Genomic DNA, 18,268 nt, shown 5'->3' with positions numbered 1-18,268 from the left:
ATAATGAAACCATGTTTAATACTAATTTTCTATAATACATACATGAAAAATAAAATAAAATAAAAATTCTTACATTTTGTGGTTTGAATCAAAGTAACAAACTTGATATTTAAAAATTATTTTTGCATTTATGATTTATTAAAATGCTATAATTCACCAACGAGCTCCCAAATTGTTTAACGTCACCAACATAAAAGGGCAAATCTGTCACGCCAGGAAAAAAAAAAAGGCAAATGAAGGAATCAAAGTACCGAACTCAGCTCCACAAGATCCTTGTATTTGCTATCCATGGCCACGCTATGTTTTTCATCCCTCAATCCTCTATCCTCTCCTTTTTCTTCTTCTTCCTCCTCTTCAACTAATCATTTCCTCCCTCAACTATCCCTAACAAAGCAAGATATTTCCACACTGTCCCGTACCAACAATTCTAAACGTAGGAAGCTTCTATATCACCCCACAAGGCTCATTCTCCACCCTGTTTTGTTGCTCACCGGTTTTGATAAGCCCTTAGATACCCAAACTTTTCTTGCCACTATCAGTGTTTTGGCTGCCATTGCACTCTCTCTCTTTCTTGGCCTCAAGGTATTTCCCTTCTATCAAAAACCCTTCATTTAAAAAACAAATTCGGTACTTATATATGTTGGAATTTGATGGATTAAAAATTATCTTTTTCCACTTTCTCTTGGTGGGTTTTTCAGGGTGATCCCGTCCCATGCGATCGTTGTGCTGGAAATGGTATTTTTTTTCACTTTTTGGTTACTTTTTTCTTTTCCATTGTTTTTGGAATGATGATAATGAAGCGAAGTAGCATAGCTTAAAATGGTCTGTGTTCCAATTAGAATTGGCAAATCATAATCTTTGGTGGTGTCAAGAACTTTACTAAATTGAATCCTTGTGTTTAAAGAATAGTTTAGAAGAAACTATAATTTGTTTCTTTTAAGTTTTGGTTCTTATTTGGCAATGATTAAATCAAGTTCCTTCCTGGCTTCCTCCATAGAACCCTTGCATCTTCTTGTGAAAAAACATGTGGTTTGTTGAGGAAATGCAGGGTGTTGGTAAATGTATGCGTTATTGTGATGGATGCAGGAGGTACAAAATGTGTCTTTTGCGAAGATGGTAAGATGAAGCAAGAAACGGGCTTGATCGATTGTCGGGTGTGTAAAGGTGCAGGTAAGATTTAGTTAAAGATCAGAACTCAGGCTTAGCTCCATTGGTTCTCGTACCCAACCTATCCTTAAAAGGTGACATCCTAGCAGGTTTGGCACTCCAATCCCAGCATTGGAACACTTTCTCCTATCCTATACCTATGATCTCCTTTGCACCAAAAAAACCGAAGGATGCTTTATTGATTGTTTAATTTTACTTGATACATGACCTAGACCTTATTTATGCTACCATTACAGTGGCTGTTTCTCAATAGACTTTGCATCACCAGAATGTGCATTCACTTGGAAGTTATTGTGTATATGAGTTATTGTGGATAAAAGTACCATGGAGGTACTTATAGGACTTAGATTGTATTTTACCCCTCTACTAAAAAAATTGACAAATTAGTCTTTGTACGTTAAATCAAATAGCGAATTGGTCCTATTAAAAACTCATTCATCTCTTTTGTTGAAGTACATGAATCAATTTTTAACAGTACAAATAGATGAAATTTTTAACAGAAAGGACCAATTTGCTCATTAATCTAATTTACAGGGACTAGTTTGCCCTTTTTTGAGTAGTGGGGCAAAATGCAATCCAACTCCTAGTATAGGGCCCAATTTTTTGTGTGACATCCTGTTTAATCATTCATTGTTGAAATAATGTTTCAATCTGTTGGACTGAGCCTCCTTGCTCTTATTTGTTAACCTCATTGCTGATATTGTTGTAGGATTGATACTTTGCAAGAAATGCGGAGGTTCTGGATATTCAAAACGTTTATAAGCTGTGGGTTCTGCTTCCAATGATCACAATATATTTTTGCTTCCCTAAGGCTAATTTACCAATTACCAGTGCTTTTAATTCATTCATCCCAATCACTTTTTCCTTTTTATTTTGTGTCCTTTATCAATTAAGCATGCAGTTCTATATATCTAACACTGGATTTTATTAACAAAAGTTGTAAATTTCTATTGTGATTATCTTTTGTTTCAATAAGTTAGATGGCTATGATGCGGAGTCATATCATATACAAGTATTATTTGAGATGATAATTTGAAAGAAAATGCATATAAACTATAACCATTATTAGAAATTAAGCAAAGTAGGTGAAAGCTTAAGAGTAAGAGTAGAAGCACTAATCTAGTAGTTTTGAGTTTTGACAAACAATAAGGCAATTGCAGGTACGTTGCATATCTGGCAAAGTAGTACAAGAACAGGTATTGGTCATTTGAAGCCCCATACCTGGCAATCATCACTTCAACACAATCATACTTCCCATTTTCCCCACATGGTGACCCATCCATCGTTAGGTCAATGGGGCAAAATTGGGTACCTACAAACATTAACACATTTGGACATTAGAATAAAATTTTAAAGGTGAAAACATGAATTAATTGAATTCGGGTATTTATTATGTTTTAGTAGTACCTTGGGAAAGAGAAGGGGAGAAGAAAGCGAATAAAAGAACAAGGCAAAGGGCAAATGACTTCATTGTTTTTCTTCTATCTTTTCACTTTGTGTATTTGTTATGCTGATAAAAATCATCGGAAGAAGAAATAATTTAAAGCTGCTTAACTGAACGAGTTTTGGTAAGAGAAATTAAATTTACCAAATCAGTTATGATTATAGAGATATTTTATTTTTAAAGTAAAAAGTATTCGGATTTATAAATTTTGAAAATATCAATAAATAATTGAAAAGATGTGGAAGCATGTATTTAACTCAGTTATGAATTTTAGAGTTAATATTATTAGGAGAAATTTATTTTAATATCATCTCGGTTTGGATAATATTAGATTAAAACCTTAAAATGAATGAGGATCTCTTGTGTTATAAATTTTTTTAATAATTTATGACAGAACTTTTTTCTTTAACTTTTCCTTGAAAAAAATATAAAAGTTTAAATTCGTATTTATTATTTGATGACCAAATCAAATATGATTCCTTTTTCCATGACTAAATGACGTCGAAATTTATGCAAATGATATCCAGATCTATTATCTAATTTGATTATTAGAGTTCAAGGTGATTTTTCGCAATTGAAAAATTTTCATGTTCTTGCCAAGTAATACTATAATAGGATCTTGTTGAAATTATATAGAAAGGCAATCAAAATGAAAATCAAATAATAAATCATGAAATTATCTTATTCACAATGAAAGGATTACGTGAATGGGCAGAAATAATTTATTGTAACTCAAATTATATTAAAAAAGTTTAATAATTTCTTACACTTTATTTAATTTTCATTTTTTATTGTTTGTCAAATTCATCATAATTATTAAAAATTTTAAATATTGAACTTCCTTGTTGAACTCATTATTTATTTATTTATTTTTGGTGAAATAAAAAACATTACAATAAAAAAAATTTCAAGCCGTATGCTCTTTATATTTTGTTTTGCTCAGCCATGGTGCCAGCCTTTGGGCTGGCTATCACCCACCTTTTTCTCCCTCCCATCAAATTTTTCTTTTTATTTTTTTCATTCATTTCTCATGTCTTCTCTCTTTTTAGTTTGCAGATCTATTTTGTGTGTATCTCTGTTGTCTTCACAAGTTGTGATGGACAAACTAAAACTCTACCAGCCACTAGTAATTTTTCTTGGAAAGTGGGTGGCTCTTCGTCAACTTCTTAATCTGTTTCTATTTTGAGAGTATTTCAGAATAATAAATAATTTCATGAGTCGATTGGGACTTGTGTTGTTTAAGTTTATTATTATTTTTTTGTTTGTTTGTCCATTTTTTTAATGAGTTTTCAGTTTTAAAAGTTTTTGTCTACTTTTGTAGCACATTTTTTAGTCTTGCTTATGCATGTAACCTTATTTTTACAAGTGACTTTTGGGATGTTTTTGTTGTCGTCCTCTCTAGTTTGGTGAATGCTCGATTCTTTTGTCAATTTTTGCTTGCCTCTTTGGACCATCTGAGGCTAATTTCCTTATCATATTAAGTGCTTACAATCACTCTAGCTATATCGTACGTGAATTGTGACAAAGCCAATTGTCAACATGTCACGATGTTCTATTGATGTTGAGGATAAAACATTTGTTCTGTTGATGGAACTTGTCCTTCATCATCTACAACAAGTGTTTATTATTTTTTCCCTTGAATTGTATGGTTTTATTCATTGAATGAATTACTGAATTTACCTTTAAAAAAAAAAAACATTACAATAAACCTGGCCAAGCCCCTATTGGGGGCATTCCAAATAATTGCGGGCCTCCTTTTTTTATTAATAGTTATTCCTGTAAGTTCATTTGTCTCTTTGTTATTTTCTCTAGATACGTGATGGATTTGACCATTGCATTGGTTTAGCTAATAATTGTCGAATTCTTCTAACCAAAACGGAATTCAATACCCTTGAATAACTGCCTTGTATAGCTTATACCACCTCTAAATTGTCTGAAAAAAAATCAAACTGTCAAATCCCCAATCAAGTGCAATCATCAAATCATCCAGAATACCCTAAAATTCAACGTCCAAGATAGAACCACTCCCTAAAAATCGATTATAGCCAAGAATCCATCTCCCGTTCTTGTGTCGCATGACACCCCCAATTGCAGCTAACCCAAAATCCTCCTTTACTGCACCATCAATGTTGAATTACATCCAATTCCCGAACAAAGGCAGAATTTACAGGTTGAGAATATTTGTCTTATAGGATAAGACATATTATTTAACCCAAGTGTAAAAAAATTAAACCAATTCCTCATCACCCTGAACTCATTATTATAACATCAATCGCAACATTATATTCGTGGTTGACTGTCTATGATTTATATATGTAATTAATGTCTTAATTAGGCAGTAAATGTAGGACATTTTATATATAAAAGGAACTAGATATAAGGTGGAGTAAACCTTATTCATTGACGGTAATTTTAAAGAAAATGAAAGAGTTCAAAATTGCTTGAACTCTATCTTGTGATTTAAAATATTTGAAGCTGATCAGATTTTATTCGCCTTCCAAAAATTGAAGAGATAATATTTTGAGATATTTTAATTTTAATTTTGGAGATTTGCCTATCTCATTTTTGAATTGAGATGAAAGTTATTTGGAGACTGCTCTATTTACACAATGAGTGTGCTTTTGGGAGAGTGTTTTATTTGCCATTTTTGTTATCTTTATCATTTTGTTCTTAAACACTCTTTACTTAGTATTTTCTGTGGAGTTAATTTTATTTTTTTTTTGGTAAGAAGAAATTTTGATATTACAATTATCCATTAATGTGATAGCAGAGTAGATTTAACTTAAATCGATTAAGATGTTTTTATATAACAAAATGAATCCCAAAATTGTGTAAATCAAAATTTGCAAAAATTAATTTGATTACATTTAAAATTAATTTCAAGTAACAAAATATCTAAATGATTTATGCAATTTACGACATTCTGGAGGTGGTGATGTCAACCTACTATTCTTGAAGTCGCAACACTTCACTTCTAAAGATATACATGCCATGCGTCACAAGAATAGCTATGGGCAGTGATATATATGAAATGGTAAAATTTACCATTTCCCGATCAGAAATAAGTCGGTAAATTGTGCAGTGAGTAGTGTTGGAACAAAAAAAAAAAAGAAAAAAAGTACACAATAGAGGTGTGTATGGGCCGGGCTACTCGGCTCAGCTTAAAGGCTCGCCTAAAAAATGTGAGGGTTCGGGTAAAAATATAGGCCCGAAATATAGGTTTGAACAAAAAAAGAGGCCCATTTAAAAAACGGGCCGGGCCTCGGATAAATCTTTTTTGGCCGGAGTTTGGCCTGGCCCGGCCCGGCCCGAATTATATACTAAATATATATATTTTTTATTTTAATTATATTTCTATTTTATTTTCAATTTTAATATAATCACTTTTATTATATTTTCAATTTGTGTATTGTTTTAAGAATTATTTTAGTCTAATTTTTATTTGTTTCTTGTTTTAATTATTGTTTTTATGTTTTTAAATATATTTTATTTATTATATTTTAAAATTTTTATTTAATGAAATAAGCTAAAAAAATTTAATATAGACCGAGTCGGGCTTGAACTTAACAATTTTATTTTAAGTCAAGTTTAGGCAAATTTTTATGCCTATTTTTCAGGTCCAGACTAAGTTCAAACCTAGAAAATAGGCCTAAAATTTTATCTGAGCCTGATTCGACCTAACCCGGCCCATGCACACCTCTCTAGTACACAGGTAAGGAAAGAATCGTCAAAGATATTATAGTATAATTTCCTCGTGTCAAAAATATAGATGTTAATATGTTATGAACACGACAATATTAAAGGAGAAAAAATAAGTAGGAATTGTGGCATAAAAATATAAAAAATAATGGAAAACAACAAAATACGATGACCGACCCAGCTTTCGGTCCTTTACCTTTACCTTTACATTGTGCCCAACTCCATCTCTTTCTTTACCACCCCGCTCTGTTAATATCCAAATACCAAAACAATCCCAAATTCAAAAAAATAAAAAATAAAAAATCTAGGGTTTTCTTCTAAAAGGCTTCTTTGTTTTGTTGATCAAGATATTGGTTGATAATTAGCAGGTTTTCTTTACTTATAAACTCTCAACCCTCAAGTGGTGGTAAAGTAAATGATATGTGTTTCTTTGATTTTGTTTTCTGGGGGAGTTTGGTTGGTCAGAGTTTTACTAGTTGGTTAATATTTATTGTGGATTTTGGAGATTCTTCTCTTGTATTTAAAACAAAAATATCAAATTATTATATATTTTTACGGCTTAACTTTTATTGATCTTTTGTCTAAGTGAACTGATTTATGCATCTCATCAGTGTAGTATCAGTGTCTTCAGTGTTGACTATATATGTTTCCAAGGTTTAGTCTTTATCAAGATGCTAATTTCTATTCTGGTCACTGTTGGCTCCATTTTGTACCTAGGACTTATGTTCATTATAAAAAATGGGAAACTTCGGTGTTTGGCCCTGCAGGACATGGAAGATACCAAGTCTGAGGCGCATATAACCTCTGCTGCAGCTTTTGTGGAAGGGGGAATTCAGGATGCTTGTGATGATGCCTGCAGTATATGCCTTGAAGCATTCTGTGAAAGTGATCCATCCACGGTATGTATGTCTTAAATTTTTTATTCCTATTTGTTTGATATGTGAATGGACATTTCTTTGATACTTATTCGCTGCATCCCTTACAGGTGACCTGCTGCAAGCACGAGTTTCATCTTCAGTGCATTCTTGAATGGTAATCTATATCCATTTTATGAGATTCATCGTAGATGCCTTGCTGGTGTACTTTCAAGCGAACTTGAACTTGACTATACTTTTGTAAATCAGTCTGGGCTAGGAAAATTCTCTAATTGATTAGACTCATAAAACCAGTCCTTTGTCAATGGGGATTAATGTAGCTTCTGTTCTTCTCTTATTGTTTAGAACTTTGGGCTTCTCTTCCCTATTCTTAAAATAGGGAGAGTCACAAATTATAACAGAATAGTATAGATATGTACTTACGATGCTTAAGTGGAATCAAGCTGCATTCTACTCTAGCGAGCAGTCAGATCTGAAGCAGTACTACAGCATCACTATAAACTTTATAGCATGGAAGGGACGTTATTCATTTCATTTTTATATCGCCAGAAAAGAGGTAAAACCTCCATCAATATTGTTGGTATAACATCATGTTTGTGATAAGGGAGCATTGCAAATTATGGATGAGGCCTGATGTGTACTTTTGTTTGTCCATGGAATAAAAAATTAGCTATCAAACATTCCCAAATCTTTTAAATTCTAAAAGAAAGTTTCTTGGAGATAAATACTTTCTATTAGGAAAGGAAGTTGTTGTTCTTTGGATGCTTATGTTGATGTTAGACACTGGTTGAGGAATCTGAAAGTGAGGATTCTAGGAAGCAGATTAACAAATTAAAGCTGTAAATTAGATATTATTGGGCCACACTCTGTGAAATTTATCAGGATTATCACTTCACATTTTTCTCCTTAATTAGGAAAGGTTTGGATTTTGTCCTATTATTTGTCATTCTTAGGAACAATGAATTGGTAAATCCGTAAACATTTATGTTCCAAAAATGTTTCAATTTGAAAATACCTTCTTTTTTTTTTTTTTTTTGGACGAGCGAAAAGAATGAAAACTTTGCTATGCAGTTGGGGACCAAGGGGACAACAATGCATGTGGAATGCTAGATTATAAAGATAGAGGTAGAATAAACCAATAACATCATGTACCTTCATAATATATGAATGGACCATCTATTATTAATATTAAAAGAGATGGACTATTTATTAAGACCATGGAAGCTTGTGTTCGAAAAAGATGAGAACCATGAAAGCAGGAGCTTTATATGGAAAGCAGGAGCTTTATATGGTTATCTTTTCTCCTTCAAAAGCAGGGTCTATCTATTTCTCTCCAAAAAAGCCAAAGAGTGAAGTGTTCAAATCTAAGGTTACCACATATGCTTAAAGTTTATTTGTGTGTCGGAGATTGGCCTTTGAGGTTTGAGATTACCGCTTATGTCTGGTGAAATAAGGCCGGAGTACAGCAAGTATTTTGGTTAGATGGCAGATATTATAAAATGCTTTGCATTTGGCATCTATGCATATTTCTTTGTTGATGAAGTGGTGACTTGGTGCAAAATTATTCATTTACGCACTATTTAATTCTAATTACTGCTGCCAATTTCCTCTCATCTTTTCCTCATTTTACTTTTTTTTTTTTTTGTGGAAAATGCTTTTATTTGAGTTATTGCTTTTTTGTAGTAATTCAGGACATTTGTTTTTCTTCATAACCTTGTTATATCTTTGGTTTGAATCTCATTAGTTGTGCAACTTTAATGTAGGAACACTGATGTTGATAGATCACCATGTTGTCTTTTGTTTGTTATTTTATGTGGCTCTAAGTTTCACCTAGTTTCACTTGCCTCTTCATTTTTCTAGTCTTTATGTACTTCTGGATAGCCCTTTTTCTTTTCTCCCCTATGAAAATGAGGATAACCCCTAGGTTTTTGGTTGGAGTTCAAGATAGGGTCTGCAGGTTCTACCCCCTAAAGGGTGGATATAATGGCTGGTCCAGTGCTAGTAGCTCAAGATTCCTTTACCCCTTCTGCCTCCATATTTCCTGGCTAATGTTGTGCTTCATTTATGTCGTTATATGTACTTTGCAAACTAATGCCTTCTTATACACTTTGTTTTTACTAAGATCATGGCAATTTTCTTTTGTCAAGACTTACATAAATTATGATGTGAGAATATGCATGACAAATTGCTTTATGTCTGATATGTTTATGTGATGCTTGATGTCAACATGGATTTCTACAAGAGATTTTAGAAAATTCTATAAAATGCGTGAAGTAAATAGCAACTTAGGCATTTATAAGAGTTATGTAGGTTGAACAAAATGGGGTTATTGTTGGGGTTATGTTGTGTTTGTATAATATCTTTTAAGAAGTCTATGTTCTGATTGATACTTACAGAAGTAAGGAATACTGGAATGTAAGAGAGTATTATGGAGGATATGTTTCTGATGTATGAACACGTGATCTCCAGGTTAAAATGCTAGCTTCTTCCATATTGCCATAATTTCGGAGCTATAATTCTTAGAGTATAGTTCTTACATATATATTACAAGAAGTACCACATGACTGGATATATAGGAATCCAAATTAGTGGAACCACTCATGGGCTTCTAAATCCTAGGTCTTCCTGCATTTGGCTTATGTTCTTTATGTAGCATTCAGACAGAATGACCATGAAATTACGTTGATACTGAATATCATGGGTAATGTAGGAGAAATCTCTATTTTCCCCCAGAGTAGTTTTAGAATTACCACTGCAAGAACTATGTGACCCTCTTCAGCTCCAATCATTCCATGTGATAAAAGAATCTGATGTGAATTTATTTGTTGAATGTTCAATTGATGTTCGTATCATATATGAGATATGATTGGAGTTCATGCTACTTGCTAAAAGATGGAAAGAGCAAGAAAGTATTATTATCTTATTTCTTACTTTTTTCTATTTTAATCTTGTAGGTGTCAAAGGAGTTCTCAGTGCCCAATGTGCTGGCAGCCAATCAGCCTGAAAGATCCAACCAGGTTTTATTACTGGATCCAGATTCTTCTTCCCCATTTATATTACATTCTAATCATTTCTCTTGCTTTGGCAGCCAGGAGTTGCTTGAGGCTGTTGAACGTGAAAGGAGTTTTAGGTTTAATCCTTCTAGAAATGCAGCCATATTTCATCATCCAACGCTGGGGGATTTTGAACTACAGCATGTTTGTATTTCTCCTCTGCTAGTTAGACATCTAGCATCCTCATTAAATTGACTGTTAAGCCCAATTTCTAAAGAAATAACCTTACTCGTACACTTGCTTTCTATGCAGTTGCCAATGGGGACAAATGATGCTGAACTTGATGAGCGCATAATCCAGCACTTGGCTGCTGCTGCTGCAATGGGACGAGCACGTCACATTGCAAGGAGGGAAGGTATGAGGAATAGGTCATCAATTCAAGGTCGTCCGCAATTCTTGGTATTTTCAACACATCCAAATGCACCTTCTACTGGTCCTATATCTTCACTAGTTGCAACTCAAGGAGAAGTTCAACCAGCCCCTACAATCACTGTTGGCACTCCATCCTCACCTTCAAGAACTGTGGGGGAAGAATCTTTGGTATCAATTACTCCTGAAACATCTGCCCAAGCTGATCAGCAGTCTGCCTCTGCATCTCGCTCCAATGTAATTTTTGTCAATGGTCAAGGGATTTCCGCTCCCGTTAACAATAGGTAATTACTTTTTTCTACCTTGATTATCCTTATATATCTGTTATTAGGTAGTTCTCTTAGGTAAACAACACAATTTTCAACCTACCGTCATGTCAATCACAATACTATCTTCTTTTGTTGCAGGAGGTCTCCTAATCAGTCTTCTCCTAATAGTCAAGATCGAGCTGGACCTTCGGATTTCCAGTCACTTTCAGAATCATTGAAATCACGGTTTAATGCTGTTTCAATGAGGTACTGGCCGTAGGAAATATTTGAGGTTTAACATGGGTGATATTTTGATGTTTTAATTTTACATGATTTATTATAGACTTGCACTTGTCTTTTGAATTGAAATATGGATCATTTTTAGGTACAGAGAGTCAATTTCAAAGAGTACAAGGGGTTGGAAGGAGAGATTTTTCTCGCGCAACACTTCCATGGCAGGTCTGGGTTTTGAAATTAGGAGAGAGGTTAATGATGGCAGCAATGCAACAGTCTTGCGCACGATAGAGCCTGCAGAAACCAGAGATAATATTGCCAGTCCTACTGTATCAAGCAGTTTGGAAGATGGGTCTAATCCAGAATCAAATAACCACCAGATTGTAGATGCCGGTGTAGAAACTCCTTTGACTGAGACCAGTGCCCAAGCTTCATGTGCTGCAAGTTCTGCTTCCAAATAAGTACCGGCAATGCATCAAGCGAAAGTGGTTTTGTGTCGAAGGTAAACCAAGAGGTTGAGAATTTCTTGCATGATTCCATTATCTACATTTGTGTTGTAGATATGTTTACTTCGATGTTGGATGTACTCAGTAACCTGGCAACTGTAGTAGATGTAATTCATGAATGTCTGATGTGGGGTCAAATGTTGTGTTTCTAGATACGTTTGTGTTGGATGTTTTGCCCCTTTCTGAAGCCATTTTCAATATCCTTGCAGTTAAGACATCTGAAGCAAGCGGTTGGGTGATTGAGAAGAAAAGATACTGAAAAAGCAGAAAAGTTCATAGATTCAAAAGTGGAGGAGGAACCCAAGTGTTGAAGATGTGAGGAACCTCATGAGGATCGTAATTTTTAACAAGCACACACGAATTTTAGGTGTTCTGTTAAATAAACGGTGGATTCTGATTATTTTCAACATCATTCCTACTCTATAAACTTATGCATATATAAACTGGTACGTTAATTTGAAATTTTTATTTGCCTAATATATGGGCGTTCGTTTTTTTTTCTTTTGGAAAATTAGGCTCCGTAAGAAGGGTTTAAAATTTTAAAACAAAAAAAAAATTGTTTTCATTTTTAAAAATCAACAACTAGAAAATTAAATTTTTAAAATGCAAGTAAAAGATGAAATATTAAAAAAAAATCAAATTGAGCCTTTGGATGTAAGTAAAAATTTAAGGGATGGATGGAAATAAATATTTGATTTCAATTTAAAATCTAAAATTTAATATTTTGAAAATTTAAATTTCTAGGAAAAGAACTTGAATTTTTGAAAATTTTGGGTGTTCAAGAGAATCTTTGATCTTTTGTTGTCTTTTATAGAGACTTTTACTTTTTACAATGTTTTTATTGGGGAACTTGATCCTTTATATTATTACAAATAATTTTTCTTGCCTATACAATTGCTATTTTTCTGATTATTATTATAATTGCAAAGAATGTATTCTCTGAATTACAAAATTTTTACAAGAAATTTTTATTATGTATCTTCATATTTTTTTGAGAGAATTTTGTAGATGATCCTTACTATTCATCTTGGTCTTTTATTTGCATAAATTTTTACTATTCATCTTCAGTATTTTCTTTGTAGAGAATCATTATTATTCATGTAACACTCCTAACCCGATTCTTAAAGAGGATCTAATTAAATCATTAATTTTAGAATATTTTGGTGCAAAAAAATTAAATCATTTGTCGTTCAAGACTAAATAAAATAGTATGCTTTTAAAATCATAAATACTTGAATATAATTTCATTAAATTCCAGTTTCGTAAGCATAAGTTTGAATATAATTTCATTCTTCAAAATTAAACACCCTGATATTACCTCTATGTCATGCATAATATAAAACACTAGAAATCTCACGATAACAATTGTCCTCTGGCGTAGTCCAAACACTTCCTTTACTTCAGTAGCAAGCTTGAGAAGGAAAGATAACTAAGTAAGTTTAAAATAACATAGTTAGTTTTCAAAAAAACATTCCAGTAGTCATTAACAATTCAAGCAATTTGTTTGAACTCAAACACAACCACATAGTTCGCCAGTTGGTAAGTACCAATCATAGACAAATTATATGCCAATTTACTATTCCTTTAGTGTATACATTGCGCCCATTTGACCTTATAGACCACCTTCTTCATGTTAGCCATGTACCCAGGTCTTTTTTCGTAGTAATTTCATTTACTTCATTCATATTCCTTTGCCATGATTTGTCAATCTGGTTTGCAACATACTCTTGCCCTACTAGAGGCTACACTGTAATGACCCGAATTTTACCGTTACCGAAAAAGTATATTTTCGGGTCTCCGTTTCTGAAAAATGGATTCGTAAATATTTATTAAAAATATTTACGAAGTAAAATGAGTGGTTAATGAGAGTTTAATTAAGTGAATTTAAATTTAATTAAGAGTAATTAAGTAAAAGGACCAAATTGAATAAAGTGTGAAAGTTGAATTATAGATTAAAAGAAAATAAAAAGGACTAAAAGGAAATTATACAAAAATATAAATTGAGGCAGTTTATCGTGAAGAAAATCTAAGATTTTTTATGTTTAGTATATTATTATATTATTATATAATAAAGATACTTTATGTTTTAATTATATTATATTATATTATATTATATTATATTATATTATATATATAAACTAAAGAAGCAAATGAAAGGAAATAGAAACAGAATGGAACCAAACAGATAGCAGGGGAGAAAAAGAAAGAAAGAAGGGGAGAAAAGGGAAAATTGAAGGTTTGAAGCTTTAAGCTTTAATAGGTAAGTCAATCAAGCTCTTTTTACTTAATTTTGATGTTTTAGAAGTTTTAGAACGAAGTTTTGATGAAATTAAGTTGATATTTTGATAGTTATTAGATTTCTAGATATTGTCCATGTTAAATAAAATGATGAATTAAGGACTAAATTGATAGAAATTCAAGTTAAAAATGATACAAGGATTGAATTGTAAAGTGATTCATAAGTTTTATGCTTTAAGGACTAAATTGAAAGAATTTAGAAATTATGGTTTTATGATGAAAAATAGATAATTATGTCTAAGTTTGGTTAAAAATTGAGTAGAAATAAAGTATGAATTAAGATAGAAAAGTAAGTGAATTTAGTTAGAATTAAATTGAAATTAAAGTAAATCAACATTTTGTACTAAGACTATTTTGGACAGCAGCAGTAGTCTAAGTTTGAAAAATCACAAAAAATTATAGAAATTGAATTAGAGGATGAATAAAATATGGAATTAAATATTATTGAGTCTAGTTTCTTATAGAAGAAACGATATAGCAATTGAATTGTAAATTATGAGATATAATGAATTTTGTAAGACAAGGTCAGAATGAATTCAGGTTCCCCTGTTCTGACTTTGGAAAATCACCAAAAATTGAAGAAAAATAATTAGAGGCTTAAATTTATATGTTTAGAATCCCTAATGAGTCTATTTACAGGAGAAATCAACGGGAATGTTATCCGAGTTCTGTACTGTAAGATAATTAATTTTTAGTGAAGAAGGGACGAAACTGTTAGACAGCAGAATAGGGGTGAGTTTAAAAAATAAACTGTACTTAATGGCTAAACCAAAAATTCTGAAAATTTTATTGTAAGAAGATTTGTGAGTCTAGTTTCAGGAAAAATTAGCGGATCTTAATTTAGAATTCTGTAACTCAAGATATGAATTAGCAATGTATTAATGATTATGAATTGTATTAATTTCGTAGTCAATGTGGTACCGGAAATCTCCGCTAAGAAAGGACAAGACAAAGTCAACGGGAGTTAGCTCGAAAATTATGGTTTGTATTTCTATAATCCGAACTTAGTTATTATTTATTATATTTATATACATATGGAAAATGTTAGTGATTGAATTATGATGTTTTACAATTGAAATAGATTGATTTTAGTATGCGATGAATTTATTGAATTTATATTGATTGAAATTATATTGATTGAATTATATAATATATATGACTTATGTAGAAATTTGAATATTGAATGAATGTTATATTGAAAAATATATTGATTGGAAATATGAGGAAATTGATATGAATATATGGGATTGTGATATTTGAATATTTGGTATTGAAAAGTAAATTGAATTGTATTGAATTATGAATTAATGTGCATAATTGAAATATATTTGTTGAATTGAATGAAATTGTATGAATTGTGAAAATGGGTAAATATGTGTAATTATCGGAATGAGATATTGATGAAAGAATTATTAAATTGAGAAAGTGAATGAAATACCCTATTAACTAGTCGGGCTGAGTCGGATATAATTGGCATGCCATAGGATCTGGAAGTGTACGGATTTGCGGCTTTATCGATCGACACTTTATGTGTCGATATTGATCAGGTACTATGTACCGTTTAGGCACAATGTGTCGACTGGTGTGTTTGGGTTGGAATCCGTGTATCCGTCAAAGTCCGGGTTTGTTAATAGGGTAAATAAGTGAAAGATAAATCGAATAAATTTTATTGATCAAGCTATTGAAATGAAACGAGAAATTGAATTGAGAATTGAAAATTTAGATATGAAATTGAAAATATGAACCAAAGGTTCATGAAATGATTGGAGTTCGAATTGATGATATATGATGCCACTTGATGAATTGAAATGTGATTTGAGATATATGAATCGTATGTATATCTTGAAAGCTATCGAGGATAGTAAGTTGATATGATATAAATGAAATTGACTGTTATTGAAATGAATTAAAATGGAATATGATTGATAAGTGTATAGTTGAATATAGTTTAATAATATTGAATTGTGAGTAAATTAAGGAAAGCTATACCGAGTAGTAAGTGAAAGAATGGAGTAAATAATAATTGATTTAGTTGAGAATTGAACAATTATGTTATTGTGTTTATTATATGATTTGTATAAAATTTATATGGTAAGTAGTTGAAATTTATCTATGAATAAATAATTGAATAATTGTAATTGTTATTATGATCTTAAGTATTTGTTATATTATTAATTGTTCGGATTATAGAAATACCACTTGAGTATACCATACTCATCATGCACGGTTTGTTTCGCGCGCAAGTTAAGTAAAGATAGTACGTCGAATCAGCATCCCAAGACGATCCCGAATTCATTAAGGTAAAGTATGTTGAGTATTGATAATGGCATGTACCCAGGATGTTTAATGAGAGTCATTTAGGTTGTAGAAGTATTGATGAAATGAGTAAATTATGGTTGGCAACGGTATGTAGTATGAATTTTGAAATTTACTAAAAATTCGTAGTGATTCTAAATTAGTCCCGAATTAAATTTACTGTTCATATTGGACCGCAAGGGCCCATTAAAGAGACGAAATATTAAAACTAGGATGTGTGTGAATATTTATTTTAATTAATGACCGGAATTGGACTGTACTGACTGGTAATGTCTCGTAACCTTATTCCGGTGATGGTATAGGGTTAGGGGACGTTACAAATTTAGTGGTATCAGAGCTATTCAGGTTTAGCCGATTCTCAGACTAAATCGAGCTCGGAATTGAGTTTAGAGGTATATGCCATAATTGAGTCGAAATTGAGTCGGGATCGGATGCTGATATATTTGTTTGGTACTGGTTTATAGTGAAAATGTTAGAGGAAAATATCGATGGTATTGATTATGAAATGTGTACTGGAGACGAATAGTCTCGTGAATTAGATGAAACTGAATCAACAACACTGGGTATAAACTCAATGGGTAATTAATTACTGAATAATGACTGATGAAATAATAGAAAAGAAATGATAAATAATTATTTAGAATTATAAGCGATGTTCTTGATGAGTAGAAGAAATTGTATCTCACTCTGATATCTATCCCTCCTGCTTTCTTACTCGGTTCCCGAGGTGCTTCAAGGTATAGAGCTTGTCTGAACGGGTAAGTTATCTGCTGTTAATGATCTGTACATGTATATATAATGTGTGGATGAATTGAGAATTACAGTTGAGAATGATCTTGAAAGAACTGAAATCGGTTAGAGAATATTATCGGGATTGTAAATGAATTGTTCATTCACCGATTAAATGTTAGAAGGGTATAATATTTCATTAAAAGATTTAGGTTATCGATGGTAGAAAGATTGATTATGTTGTGATTAAGAAAGGGTTATTTGGAAATTTTCGAGATGAGTTCGAAGAAATATATATATATATATATATATATATATATATATATATCATCGAGATTTCTTGATCGAAAATATCTGTAATTCTTGAAGCTTAAACAGGATCATATAAGCGCAATCGTGTATGAAGGCAATTTGTTTGATTAAAAAATATATCGGAGGGTATATTTCGATAGAAAGCGTATGATACAAATGGTTTGAAGATGGTTTAAATGAAGATGAAGTGAAGAATATAGAATAAGGAATGGAATATGTGTTAGACATGATTCTCCTGATTATTATCTTAGTGATTGCTTGAAGAAAATTGAAAAAGACATTATTCAGAGTTTAAGACCGAGTAATGTAGTTAACAGAGGTAGGTTACCCTGTAATCTCAAAAATACGAGTGAAAGCCGAAGTGTGACAAATGACTTCACTGTAAAATCCGGAGAATGAACATCAGCCAGGGTATATGTTAATGGTATATAAGAAGATATTTCTCTACTGGATGTCATTATAGGTACTTTCTTCTTCATTGACACTAATATGATTATTTTAAATTGATCTTGGTTTGACTATTCCTATGATTACATAAGTTCAGTATCTATTAAAGATTTGTCTGTTGAGTTTGCTGAAATTTTTGGATTGAAGCATTAAATTTTTCAGATTAGTATTTATAGGCTGATAAGATCTGCAGGAACTGTTTGATAATGATACTACTGTTTTCTGATCGATTTGATGTTCTTACTGTTTGATATAATCTCAATAATGGAATGGTTAATTCTGCATGATATGGTGGTAAATTATAAGCAGAAGTATAATATGTTGCAAGATCAAGATAATGAAATGTTTTGTTGAATCAAAGAAGATTGAGCTAATTGTCTATTGTGATATTGAACATGCCAACACAGATATATGCCGGAAAGGGGTCATGGTATTTACCTTGTTTATGTATTGAATATTAAAATATTTAAGTTAAGGTTTAAATCAATGGCAATAGTGCAAGAGAATTCTAATGTGTTTCCAGAAGAGTTGCCCGAACTACTGTTGATTGAAGAAGTTGAATGTGCTATAG

General features: G+C 31.9%; 2 protein-coding genes across 8 annotated transcripts; both read left to right on the top strand.

Moving 5' to 3' along the window:
* The first annotated feature begins 175 nt into the window (after positions 1-175).
* LOC108486409 (protein BUNDLE SHEATH DEFECTIVE 2, chloroplastic) lies at positions 176-2,179 on the top strand. 3 transcript variants are annotated; one of them, XR_008285753.1, is made up of 4 exons: positions 176-582; positions 699-735; positions 1,087-1,256; positions 1,877-2,179. XR_008285753.1 is itself a non-coding variant. In XM_017790458.2 (4 exons), the coding sequence occupies exons 1-4, from the start codon at positions 289-291 to the stop codon at positions 1,927-1,929; spliced, it is 468 nt and encodes a 155-aa protein (XP_017645947.1). In that variant the 5' UTR covers positions 184-288; the 3' UTR covers positions 1,930-2,179. The 3 variants fall into 3 exon arrangements, 2 of the variants coding, with proteins under 2 accessions (XP_017645947.1, XP_017645949.1); XM_017790458.2 differs by having other exon boundaries at positions 184-582; positions 1,087-1,170; XM_017790460.2 differs by lacking the exon at positions 1,087-1,256 and having other exon boundaries at positions 184-582.
* Positions 2,180-6,424: 4,245 nt separating this feature from the next.
* Positions 6,425-12,057, top strand: LOC108486408 (E3 ubiquitin-protein ligase RHF2A-like). Of its 5 annotated transcripts, none has more exons than XM_017790456.2 (9): positions 6,425-6,678; positions 7,078-7,209; positions 7,296-7,342; positions 10,140-10,202; positions 10,274-10,382; positions 10,491-10,891; positions 11,015-11,122; positions 11,241-11,591; positions 11,805-12,057. In XM_017790456.2, the coding sequence occupies exons 2-8, from the start codon at positions 7,081-7,083 to the stop codon at positions 11,548-11,550; spliced, it is 1,167 nt and encodes a 388-aa protein (XP_017645945.1). In that variant the 5' UTR covers positions 6,425-6,678; positions 7,078-7,080; the 3' UTR covers positions 11,551-11,591; positions 11,805-12,057. The 5 variants fall into 5 exon arrangements, 4 of the variants coding, with proteins under 4 accessions (XP_017645945.1, XP_017645946.1, XP_017645944.1 ...); XM_017790457.2 differs by having other exon boundaries at positions 6,425-6,716; XR_008285752.1 differs by lacking the exon at positions 6,425-6,678 and adding an exon at positions 6,794-6,964 and having other exon boundaries at positions 11,241-11,603.
* The last annotated feature ends 6,211 nt before the right edge of the window (positions 12,058-18,268 follow it).

Source organism: Gossypium arboreum, chromosome 7 (assembly GCF_025698485.1).
Source record: "Gossypium arboreum isolate Shixiya-1 chromosome 7, ASM2569848v2, whole genome shotgun sequence".
Classification (NCBI taxonomy): domain Eukaryota; kingdom Viridiplantae; phylum Streptophyta; class Magnoliopsida; order Malvales; family Malvaceae; genus Gossypium; species Gossypium arboreum.
This window is presented reverse-complemented; position numbering and strand designations above follow the sequence as displayed.

What these genes read in the sequence shown, in the direction of transcription:
- LOC108486409 (XM_017790458.2), top strand. Translation starts at nt 289, where the DNA reads ATGGCCACGCTATGTTTTTCATCCCTCAATCCTCTATCCTCTCCTTTT. An exon ending in CTCTCTTTCTTGGCCTCAAG is followed by an intron (nt 583 to 698) that starts GTATTTCCCTTC and finishes TGGGTTTTTCAG; the next exon opens with GGTGATCCCGTCCCATGCGA. An exon ending in TCGGGTGTGTAAAGGTGCAG is followed by an intron (nt 1,171 to 1,876) that starts GTAAGATTTAGT and finishes ATATTGTTGTAG; the next exon opens with GATTGATACTTTGCAAGAAA.
- LOC108486408 (XM_017790455.2), top strand. Translation starts at nt 6,908, where the DNA reads ATGCATCTCATCAGTGTAGTATCAGTGTCTTCAGTGTTGACTATATAT. An exon ending in CTTCAGTGCATTCTTGAATG is followed by an intron (nt 7,343 to 10,139) that starts GTAATCTATATC and finishes TTAATCTTGTAG; the next exon opens with GTGTCAAAGGAGTTCTCAGT. An exon ending in TCCGCTCCCGTTAACAATAG is followed by an intron (nt 10,892 to 11,014) that starts GTAATTACTTTT and finishes CTTTTGTTGCAG; the next exon opens with GAGGTCTCCTAATCAGTCTT.